At 42.5% G+C, this 12,114-nt stretch overlaps 1 protein-coding gene across 6 annotated transcripts in view; it reads right to left on the bottom strand.

Annotated features, from left to right (window-relative positions):
• Positions 1-1,183: 1,183 nt before the first annotated feature.
• The window catches only part of mib1 (MIB E3 ubiquitin protein ligase 1), a 64,673-nt gene continuing 53,742 nt past the window's right edge, over positions 1,184-12,114 (bottom strand). The window contains exons 15-22 of one of the 6 annotated variants that reach the window (XM_084913616.1): positions 11,668-11,826; positions 8,036-8,217; positions 6,842-7,031; positions 6,678-6,756; positions 6,419-6,559; positions 4,335-4,406; positions 3,520-3,620; positions 1,184-3,309 (exon numbers count right to left, since the gene is read on the bottom strand). In XM_084913616.1, coding sequence (XP_084769742.1) covers positions 3,169-3,309; positions 3,520-3,620; positions 4,335-4,406; positions 6,419-6,559; positions 6,678-6,756; positions 6,842-7,031; positions 8,036-8,217; positions 11,668-11,826 — 1,065 coding nt within the window. In that variant the 3' untranslated portion in view covers positions 1,184-3,168. The remainder of the gene's footprint in view (positions 3,310-3,519; positions 3,621-4,334; positions 4,407-6,418; positions 6,560-6,677; positions 6,757-6,841; positions 7,032-8,035; positions 8,218-11,667; positions 11,827-12,114) is intronic. The other 5 variants (XM_084913617.1, XM_084913618.1, XM_084913620.1 and 2 more) reach the window with 5 other exon arrangements.

Here is a 12,114-nt window from a genome sequence, read left to right as displayed (position 1 = left end):
GTCATGGTTGAATATCCCAAACCAAAGTGACTCTTGTGAAAGACATTTCCAGAGAAGCAATGACGTCTGCAACATCGTTGGGCAATAAGGTACGGCTTCACAGCTGACCCCAGATGAGGCTGAGATCAGTCAAACAGTTCAGTTTCTTACTAGTCTCAGAAAAATAAGTAACTTGTTGCCCTCTGTGTGTGTGTAAATGTGTACTGGTAGTCAAGCCTATGACCTGCTACTGCTAGGAAATTTCCAGCTTTAGCCTTTTTAACCAGAAACGACTTTATGGAAGCACATTCCCGCCACTGAAGTTATTTTATCAGAAGTTTGAGTTAGTAGGTAAAAATTTTGACTCGTAGATATCCACTCCCAGTGGTGGAAACAAGCCTCCACAGATTTGTGTCAACAACACCACTTTTATCCATCCATAAAAGAAAGTATGTCACTTTTATCCCACTGACACGTAGTTTAAATTAGATTTAGGCTAGCGACTCTGTATAACAATGTAGCTGGTCAACCATATGGTCTTCTACTGTTTTAAAGACTAGTGCTTGCATATAAATAACCAAGCATCACAGATTTGCCAGGAGACTTTACAGCATCTGTAAGGGCCTCGTGCAAAAAGTCCAAGATGGTATGAAAAAGTTGTCAGAGCCTCCTGTACAGTGTTCACTGAGTGAGAGGGTGACAGCATGATGGATGTCTCGCTCTGAGCAGCTGTATACTGCTGCTGCATGTGAGACAAGCTCAAAGACGTCCAGGTTATGAATGGACTAGTCAATGAGCTAGAACATAAATGGCCTTTGGTCATAATTTCTCACTGCTCAGGAGATGCCCTGCTGTCGCACTGCTCAGCGGAGAAGATGCATCACTCTAAACTCCCTAAACCCACCGCGCCGCACCCCACTCTTGCACTTTTCTGTCTCTTTCTGATTAGCATAGCTGACCTATCACACGCTGGTGCTGAGTCATTATGAGGTGTTAGCATTTTCAATTACCTCTCGCCTCCCTTCTGGGCCACCCGTCTCCTCTGCGAGGGCAGACACTGCACAGCAGGAGAAAAGCAACAAAATGCTAATTTTCTCGCCTATAAGACCCTAACATGTGAGCTCAACTTTAAAACAAAAACAAACATAAGAAAAGCTCATTAAAATTTCAGGAGAATCTAAAAACAAACAGAGACTTTAATGTCTCTTGGTTCACGGAGGCCTTTATTTCAGCTATATGGTTGTTTTTGTTGTTTTTTTTTTTAAAAGCACTTATTAGCAATACAGACTGAACGTTTTCTTTTATTGACACAGGTCGTACTGCATATGTCAAACATTCATGCCAAAGAAAATACTACCGTCTACAGGTCTAACAAGGACAGTTACAGGTACTGAAAATAAAGAACAAATGGGCTTTTTGTTCAAACACAACCATAACAAAAAATACTACCATAAAGCGTATTAGTGCTTCTAGCTTATAGAGTCGTGACCAGGAAAGAAACAAAACTGTACTAAAGTTGCTTAAAAGGCAAAAAAATTTAGCTTGCACGTGGTTGCAAATTCCCAAGCAGTTAGTTAGTCGCTTTGCTGAGTCGCCGCACGGGCAACTGCTTTTTAAAAGAGGTAAGGCAAGTTTATCTTTCCTCTCAAATAACAACACAAAAAACAGACACTTTATGACAAAAAAGGTTTTTTTTGTTTTGTTTTGTTTTACAAACGAACAGGTTTGCCTTAAAACTGCCACAAAAAAATAAAAAGCTTCTACTGATGATTTCTAGAAAGCTACTGTCAAAAAAATGGGGAAAAAACACAAAGATTGGAGCAGAATGTTTGAGAGACTTTGAGGCTACATCGTAGGAAGGCAGTGACACCTACAAGTCCTATTGTTTGGGCAGCGATACAAAATAATTTACTCTATATTTTCATCTTAGTGTTGTAATAGATTGTACTAGGTAGACTTTGAGAAAAGGAAATACGCTTAAATTAAAAAATAGTAACACAAAGAGCACCTTACCCCCCCAACGTTCGTTCACAAGTTTTGTTTTGTTTTTTGGAAGCAAATGGCACGATGTCATCACCGATAAATTAACAATTCAGTAAACTGTATATATTTATATATACATATATTTTTTGTTTGTTAGACAATACCAACAAGTCTCAAAACACTTTAACACTAACTTGCGACAAGATTCTCCTGTTACAGAAATGTTTGCCTCATGTGGGTTTGTGTGTGGAACAAACAATTACAACAAGAGAGGTGGGGGGGTGTCAGTGGACAGAAGTCAAAAGAGTTGTTGTGTTTGTCTTGAATCCCTACACGGCAGTTCTTAAATCTGCAGCCGATAGGGTGTCGCAACACTGCTGTCGTTACTCAGCTCAGTAAACAAAGTACGGGGTGTAGCACGCTACCTGGCAGTTACACTACTATATCTGCGTTTTGTCACTGAGCTCCAAGGGTTCCCCCTGGAGTCAGCGTAGGGGGGGGGCGGAGTACTTAAACCCTGCTTTTCTAGTGCAAAAACTGCCAACATTTGGTTTTTGTAAGAGCAGGGACAGTCAGTGAGCAGAGCGTTGCAATTGCCAAAGCTGCAACCATACTGCCATACTGTCGTGATAAACGAAGGAGCTTCCAATACAAATACACTTGAATAAAGGTTTACAAATACAATAAAATCTGCCTGCAGTGGGCACTGGACTGCAAACAGATGAATGAGAACTTTATATCAAACGGTAACAGGCCGCCTTCGTCGCCTCCACGCTTCTCACTCAGCTGATACCCCCCAAAGTGATCACATCCAAAACTCTGATTCTGAACTTTAGACTCGAGACGGGAAAACTGTTTGAAATGTTGAGAGAATAAATGGAAACAACACAAAAAAGGGAGATGGGGGGGTGGGAGGGAAAAGGATGAAGTCTCTGAAACAGGCGTCTTTCTTTCTGGCTGCACTGACGGCGACAGGACAGCACAATTAACTTCAGTCAATTCATCGATTTTCCTTGTTTTGTAACAGGAATTCCACCTGAACGCAATCGACCCACTGAGAAAGCGTTTGTGGGACAGAATTAGATGTGCCTGGCTGACGCGGGTGGCTGTGAGGATGGAGGCAGCAGCAGCAGCAGGTGTGGTTGCCGCGTGGCGAGCGTGTTCAGCGTGGGCTTTAAGAGAAGCAAAGAGAGTTCGTCGGCGGGTCTAGTAGAGGAGTATGCGGCGTTCGATGGCCTTGCGGCAGATGGGACACTCGCTCATTCGATCCCCGCACAGCTGGCAGGTTCCGTGGCCGCACATGAAGATCATGTTCTTCAGCCGGTCCAGGCACACCGGACACATGGTCTGCACACAAGTAAACAACAGTCATAGTAAAACCCTTTCGACATTTAACATGTCAGTATTACTACCGAGCCGAGCCCTGCACAATAACTTTATGGTGCCGGCGTGCATTTGATCCCTAAGAATTTTACAGCAATGGTTATTGTTTTGCAGTTCAACTGCATTTTATTCTTCCGCTTTAGTTCACGAGCCACACCTGGTTAGTGACCTTACCTGTTCCTTGATGTCTTGGAGCTGTTGTTGTAGCTTCTGCACGTCAGCGTTGACGTTGGTGTTCGCCTTGTCTCTCTGCAGGGCTGGGATGTTTCCGCTGGCTGTTTGGACATTAAAAAAAAAAAAAAAGATGCAAACAGATGGTGAGAATAAAACAAACTGCACTTATCAGCCAAAAGATTAGCACCAGTGGCAATACCTCAGATTTGACCTCTTAAACTACAAACTATATTGCCAATAAAAGTGAGTGCAGCCACAACAACATTACCGCTCTGAAACGAGCCGGGTGCTCGAGTACGTTTTAAAACATGGGTTTTGGAAAATGGAGAAGGATCACAAACACATGCGCGCTGAAGTTTACTGTTGGCAAACGAGCTCGGGCTCTGGCAGTCCGCGCTAACTTGCTTTTACATTTGATTTCTGAAAAGCACACTTTGCAATTATCTGGAATATAAACTGGCACGGGACAAATGATCATGCAGCGCTCGCTTGCTCGCTCGTATATAATGAAACGTGTGTGAAACTTCCTGAACGGATTATTTAAGTGCTCGACACAAATTTTCTGGACTGATGCCCTCCTGAGACTTATTCTCGCTGTCCAAACATCTGCCACAACACGGCGAGCACCAGTGTGACTCCTGGGATGTGCATTGTACGTATATATATCATCACACTGAAAGAGAAACGGAGGAAAGGGGGTTAAGGGGAGGGGGAGAGGGGCCAGGGCAGCACCTTCGGGTGGGGGGTGTAGGTTTGCTGGAGGTTCTCTATAAACAAGGCTCTCATAAGGGAGGGGATCATGGAGGTATACTTACACCAACTTAGTGCCAGATTGTTGGGCTGGAGAAGATCCTGGGATCCCCCTGCCATACTGTTAGAGCTCCCTGCTGGGAATAACCAGTCACATTGTTATAGCAGGAGCTGCCCTCACCAGCTCAGCAGCTGGCCTGATGACCAAGACTACTCACTATAGCCTCTATGAGAGGTTCAGAGAAAGAATCTGAGAAGCAAAACTAGCAAGTTGGAAACAGTGATCAGGGAAAGAACGGGAAACAGAGTTTCTTCTACTGGTTGCTTAAAGTCGCACGTGTTTTTTCCCCTTTTTTTGCTAACAGGTGACTATAGCCTGGGTTAGAGGTACAACATGAAACCCATGCACCAAATTAAAGAAGAATGGCGTCAAAATGCTTCAAGTGCCAGGTATATTTTGCACACTAGATTTGCTTTTAAAACAGGAAGCAACAAGCAGGGTTACTGGGGAAAGGGGGAAAATAAAAGCATTCAATGCTGCCCCTTGCATGAGTGTATGTGTCACTGCTTGGGTCTGCATTCACTTTTGCACGTCTGGTAAGTACGATTTGCTGACAAATGGAGAAATTAAAAAAAATTAAGATGTATGTGTGTAAACATGAAAGTTGCGTACTTGCTACAGTGCCACTGTTAAACTCAAATGAAAACAAAAACAGAAGAAATCACTAGTGATATGCACCGCTGTCAGAACAGAAAGATGAATCGTGAATGCAACCAAAAATAAAAGAACTTGTGCATCTTGTCATCACAATATTTTAGGTAAAATAAATTGAAACTGGCTCTTTTGCAGCTGGAAAAATGTTTTCGAAAACACCGCACAGTTTCATAACTGCTCCAGATTTATTTTCAGAAATGGGGGAGATCTTATAATGTGGATTCATGTGGGTATTATATGCATGCATCATAGGAGGAGCTGCAGGTCATTTCTGCGATACGCTTACAAATGAGTTCATCCATTCTATGTGAATGTGATTAGTCAAACTTTTGGAGGCCACAGGAACATTAATAAGGTTATCTGTGTGCTCTGACATTATTACGTTATTCAGTAAAAGTCAATCTGGAGATGGCTTCTAGGGTTCTACATTAAAAGATTGGGATTTGAAACTAAATCTTCTCTGCTCTGAAGATCTGTGTGCTGATTTCAGACATGGCAGTGAGGCTGCCGTCCACTCGAGCTAAACTCTAAGTGGAGGCTACTACAAATGGTGCGAGCCAAATGGTTCTAATGATTACATTATGACAGATTTAGATGTAGAATTCAGTTTGGAAAGCAAGCGTAACAATTTTATTTATTTATATATATTTTTTAAATGCGTCTCTATGGATGAAAAAATACAAAGAAAACATGACAGTGATGATCATTCCACCTCAAATCATAACATATTTATAACTTTTTCTGCTCAGCCACCTCTGATTTGCCTTAATGTGCCTTGATTGAACTCTGGATATATATGATGATGATTTTGGATCGTTTGTTTGTTTGTTTGTTTTTGTGCTACAGTACATCATATTTGCTGACTCGTGCAAGAAAACTGAATGACAACAACACTTTTCTTAATTTTTTGCATGTGTGGTTTTGCATTAACACGACATGCAGGTACATTGTATTGTATTATTTCTGCACTATCAATATTTTTCTTAAAGTGTGCACAAACATGGAAATTTGTAGGACAGCTTTAATCTTTTTTTGCCATATTTTATGCTGAAAAATTCTGAACATTTCATGATGCAAATTACACATTTTATTGTATATATAATTTTTATGGTAAGAAATGGTGGTGAGATTTTCATTTGTAATATATCTTAAAACGTATTTGATATATGAAGCAAAAATTTCCCAGCAATCATTATATATGTCCAGACTTTGGACCATAAAATTTTTAGGCGATTCAGGGATGCTCGAGCAGAACGACCATGATGATTTGAGATAGAATGACGCAAACATAAACAAACTGCAAAAGCTAAGCAGCAACAAAGCAAAAGATAAAAGTAAAGCAGATTATTTGGAAAAAGTAAAGAAATGAGAAAAAAGAAAAATCTTTGAAGAAAGGGGGTGGATTAAAAGGAAACGTGTGGAAAATTCACTCACTAAGGTCATCATCATCATCATCATCATCATCATCAGCGGCATCATCCTCCATACCTTTCCCTCCACAGCAAAGTACGAAGGGGGTGCGGCGTTCCACCACAGCCCGGCACTGTACGCACTTCTTCATGAGGCTGGCACAGTCTGGAGGAAAGATGAAGAAGATCATCAGTGCAAGAAAAAAAAAAAATCTATATTCGCTTTAATACTCACACAGAAGCCAAAAGAGGCAAAATGATGCTGAAAGGTGAAGTTAACTTACTCTCACAAGCGCACATGTGACCACAGGGCTGGAATAACACCGCTGCCTTTTTATCGGAGCAGACTACACACTCCTCGATCTGTGGACGGACAAACACAAGAATTAAAAAAATTAAATAATCCTCACTCCTGTCTGTGTCAAGTAGCGGCTGTGCTTCTTGATACCTTAGTTCTCGACTGCACTTGTTCTTTGCAGATGAGACACTTCTTGACACGAGGCGAGCAGAGGGAGCAGGTGGCGATGTGTCCGCAGGGCCCAAAAAGAGTGTCTCTCTTCATGTCCGAACACACCATACACTCCTCCAGTGACTCGATGTTGCTGTTCAGAGACGGGCTGCGGGTGCCCACCTGGCCGCTGGAACAGAAGAGAGTGTGTGATCGAGAGAGAGCAACGATTACAAGCGAGAGGCCGGAGAAAACGAAAGATGAGGAAATGAAATAAAAAGAACAAAATAGAACATGACTGTACCAAAATGTTATCTCTTCCTTTATATCTTTAACCCTTTAGTGCGTACCTAGAATTAATGCCATTCAATGTGTCCCAGACCGCTGCTTCCTTTCACTAATGGGTTTACAGATATCATGTAAAAAGCGCATACAACAACAAAAACATTATAGCCCAGACACAGACGCGCTACGGATCTGATCAGCTGTTCACAGCACTTCCTACATTGGAATATACGTCATCACGTTGTCAGCATGTATTTTGACATGTTTTTATGTTCAGCAACTGATGTCATCTTCCCGGGAATTGTAGTGTTTTCCCCTCCTCCGAGGCCTATCACAGCTCCTCGGGTGCTATTGAAAGGAGATGTCTGACTCTGTGCCTTTCTAATTACAAGTTCCTGGGATACTTAGAACTCCGATTGTGCTATTGGAAATAGTTTATTCTTTTTGCTAAATATGCATTTGATTTTTTTCCCCCTCTCTCCACAGTTTATAAAAAATGATTGCATCTGAGGTTTTAAAAAAACTCAATGAAAGCACCAGAATTTCAAGTTTTTTCCTGTCCCCTATGCTCCACACGTCTGCTCAGTCTCATGATATTCAGTTTGGTAATTTTTGTGTAATCTTGTTGATGGACGAAAAGGCATCATAAGCATGCTAACATTCCAGCTTTAAGGTTGGTTGTGTGTTGAATTCCTGAGACTCCATGAAGCAGCTAGCCAAGGAACAGCCTGGCACATAATGTTCTGTGAAACTGTTTCACCTAAGCTTTTATACAGATTGTCCACGCTTGCTTTTTTATGCTGAGCTCGGCCCGGCACCTCCTGGCTCCAGCTTCATATTCACTGTTTAGTCATGAGTGGCATCGATCTTCACATCCAATTCGGCAAAATGTCAGATGAGAACGTTTACCTGCTCTTTTCTTTGTGGCATTTGGCCAAAGCCTTGCAGAGGCTGGGGTCCGGACACAGGTCTAGAGGGGACTGGCCCTTTTTGTTACGAATGGTCAAGTCTGCTCCATTAGCTGCCAGGAAGCAGGCGATGGATGCTGCGCTCTTCTTCTCTGCCCCCTGGGTGCCCAAGCCCATGATTAACTGCAGAGAACAAGAAAGAAGCAGGAAAACACATAAAGTTAGAGATGTACCAGGTTTTTTTTTTGACATGACAGATTATTTTAAAGTTGAACCTGGAGAGAGGGGAGGTCTGTGATGTGCCTCTACCTCACACACAGTGGAACTTGAACCAGTAATGTAGTTAGGAGTGCAGTTTTTTATTTTATCAATGTCTTCAGAATTAAACTCATGTTAAAATACATACGGGGTCACTTTGAATAACACGATCAGAAAGACATCTTAAGATGACTGTCAGAAAATATATTCTTCTAACCCCGAACCCAAAATCCCATTAACTGTAACATCTGTCTCCTCCCATAGCTCATCGCCACACTCAGTCTACCCCAATTCAAAGTCTCTCCTGCAATTTAGAACTTCCATGTCTGATTGTCTCCAACCAGTAGCTTTTACATCTCATGCTGATGGAGCCATCGGGCCGGCTAATTCAATTCTCGTTTTGATGGGAGGGGAGAGCCATGGGAGAGTGACCCAACTGCACACATCTCAATTAGGCCTGCTGTCTGTCGGTTCCGCTCATCCGCGGGGGGGAACCAGAGAGGACAGGAAGCGGGACAGAAGAGAGGAGGTGGAGAAAGAGAAGAAAATGGAGTGGAAGGGAGACAGAAGGTGACAGGTATGGAAAATCTGTCACAGAAGCCATGCATTAAACTTCTCCCCATAGGGCTTAGTGATGTGGTGTTAACACGGAGACAGTTGAGGCCTGACATGGCCCTTTTGGCCTCTACAGAGGGACAGACTCGTTCAGGATGGGTAAAAGGGAGCAGCAAGCCAGCTGACTGTTGGCTGCTGAGCAGATGATGGGCTGGTGCAGTTATCCAGTGATGCTGGTGATGGAGACTGTGGAGCGCTTTCATTTTTCACATATTGGAGAGTGGCCCACGTGCTGATGTTATTTAAGGTGTGTATACAGGTCCTGAAGAGCACTGGGACAACTTCCAAGTTTTCCAAGAATGCAAATGCTAAAAGCTATAACAAGAATCTACACTCAGTCACCTGAAAGGAAAGAGGAAAATATGGAGAACTACACTATAATGCCAGACGTATTCACTCGTCCATCCAAATCATTGAATTTAGGTGTTCCAATCACTTCTGTAGTCACAGGTAGTGCTGGGTGATATGGAAAAAATATTTATCATGATATGAATTATTTTATATCACGATAACGATATATATCACGATATACCACCTGACCTGTGGTCATCTGGAAAGTACGCAGTCTGTAAACAGCGAGCGCAGAGGGTGCAGTCTTTGTTAATGAAATGGATGGTTATGCTCATGTAAGGCTGCGTATCTCTGCTCGTCCGTAGGTCAGTCGTCAAGGCATAATGCACGACACTGCAAACATCCTTCTCTACTTTGGCCCGGCATGCGTCATATAAGCGAGGCAACTCGACTTTACTGAAGTGCTTACGTACCTCGGATGAAGGACTTTGACGAGGTCACGAAAGCTGTCCTTCTCAACTACATAAACAGGGGCCATGCCTTTACAAATGTAATGCGAGATGGCTCCTGTGATTTGTTTATGGCGCTGGGACGTTTTCTCATAAGGGCCTTGTGTGAAAGACTGCTGTATCTTCGGCTGGCTATAGTTTTTCTTTTCCCAACTTGCTGCAAAGAAACAGCATCTGCATCAAAATAAACTATTTCCAACAGTGTAATTTTAGTTCTAAGCATCCCAGAAACGATACAGAAAAGCATAAAGTCAAACATAACTTTTAAAAACACCAGCATAGACTTATAAGGCCCTGAAGGTAAAAAATTACATTTTCCGCGGAAATGACGTCACTTCTGGTTTCGGGCAGGTAATGGCGGACATGCGATAGTTCGCGCTGACCTATATTCGAACATAGGAAGTATTATGAACAGCTGATTGGATCGGCAAAGCGTGTTTCTGGAATATTATGTTTTTGTTGCTGCAAGTGCTTTTTATGCAGTTTTTGCAAAGCCATATGTGGAAGGAAACCGTGACCTAGGACAAGCTGATGGGATAAGATGTAAGTACAACTCCTCCGGTTTCATATGCAAAAAAATTATTGCGCTAGCTTACGTGGTTCCAGTTCTACAGGGATTTAAAAATAGTTAGGCAAAACAGAGCGTGCCCGCTCCGACCAGTTTTAAAGGGTTAATGATATATTTTATGTAATAATTTATAAAATTAGGTTAGAAACGATAGAAATGATAGAAGACAAATGGCACAATAGACACTTTTCTATCGTCCACACGATATATATATATATATCGTCATATCGCCCAGCACTAGTCACAGGTGTATAAAATCAAGCACCTAGGCATGCAGACTGCTTCAACAAACATTTGTGACAGAATGGGTCATTCTCAACAGCTCAGTAAATCCCATCCCACCATGGGACCGTGATAGCATGCCACCTGTTCAACAAATCTACTTGTAAAATGTTCTCACTGCTAAATATTCCAGTCAGTGGTAGTGGATCTATAACAAAGTAAAAGTGACTGGGAATGACAGAAACTCAGCCATAAAGTGGTAGGTCGTGTATTTCTGGAGGATTATTGTGTGGAGCTGTTTTTCAGGAGTTGGGCTTGGCCCCTTAGTTCCAGGGAAAGGAACTCTTAATGCTTCAGCATACCAAGATATTTTGGACAATTACATGTTCCCAACTTTGTGGGAACAGTTTAGGGATGCCCCCTTCTGTTCCAACATGACCACACACCGATACACAAAGCAAGGTCCATAAAGATATGAATCAACGAGTTTGGTGTGGACGCACTTGACTAGCCTGCACAGAGTCCTGACCACAAGCCGATAGAATACCTTTGGGGTGAATTAGAGCGGAGACTGTGAGTCAGGCCTTCCCGTCCCGTATCTGACCTTACAAATGTGCTTCTGGAATAATGGTCAAAAATTCCCATAAACACAACCCTAAACTCCTAAACTGTTACAGCTGCAAAGGGTGGGCAGACATCATATGTGGATTAAGAATGGGATGCCACTTAAGTTCATATGCGTGTGAAGCCAGACGAGCGAATGCTTTTGGCAGCATAGTGTAAGCTGCATATGTTACAGAGTCACTAGTAGCAGAAAAACAGTGGCTGGTGACCAAACTTGTTAACGAGCCATATTACTGTGCACTGCCTTCCTGGCTTAATATATTTGGGAATGTCTAAATGAATCAGAACATCAGAACAGAATCATATAATAAGATGGCATTCCTAAAATTACTAAGTCAGCCTTTACTGCAGTATACCAGCATTGTTCATTATTACTGAGCTACAGTAAAAAATTCTAAAAACCTAAAGTTGTATATCAGTAAACACAGATACACAGAAACAAACATTTGTTTTATTTTTATGTATGGCCACCTCCTTAAGAATCCCTGACACACATAAAATGTGATATAGGATGAACAGCGAGGTTAATAATAGATGCACATGTACCGTGTTCTTGGAAGGTTCCCAGGGCTCCACTTTGCTGACATCTTGCATATCTTGGAGCTGCCGCAATTGGGACAGCGTGTGGTGACGCAGTGCCTCGTGAAGCGGCGTGTCCCCATCCTTGTCCTGCACGTCGAGCTTGGCCTCTGCCCGCACCAGCAACTGTTAAAGAGAAACACATAAAAAAAAGAGTTGCACAAGCCGACAGCGGAGGGAAACTCGCAGCCGCCGTGAAACAACTTTAATTTAATGCTACAATGCAAATGCCACATCCTGATTTATAAGGTTGCCGGCTGCTCACAATGAACTGCTTCAGCATTGTGCTACCCAATTATAGAGTGCATTTTTTTGTCAGTCCACAAGGTGGCAACGTGGCAATCTCAATCCGATGCTACGCTAACACACTCTAACCAGCCTTAGAGAGCCTTTTTCCCTCCCCTCTGAAGCAGG

The sequence above is a fragment of the Perissodus microlepis genome, chromosome 18 (assembly GCF_051167445.1).
Source record: "Perissodus microlepis isolate ML-2025 ecotype Zambia chromosome 18, ASM5116744v1, whole genome shotgun sequence".
NCBI classification, from domain to species: domain Eukaryota; kingdom Metazoa; phylum Chordata; class Actinopteri; order Cichliformes; family Cichlidae; genus Perissodus; species Perissodus microlepis.
The sequence above is the reverse complement of the archived record's forward strand: the minus strand, read 5'-3'. Positions and strand labels throughout refer to the sequence as shown.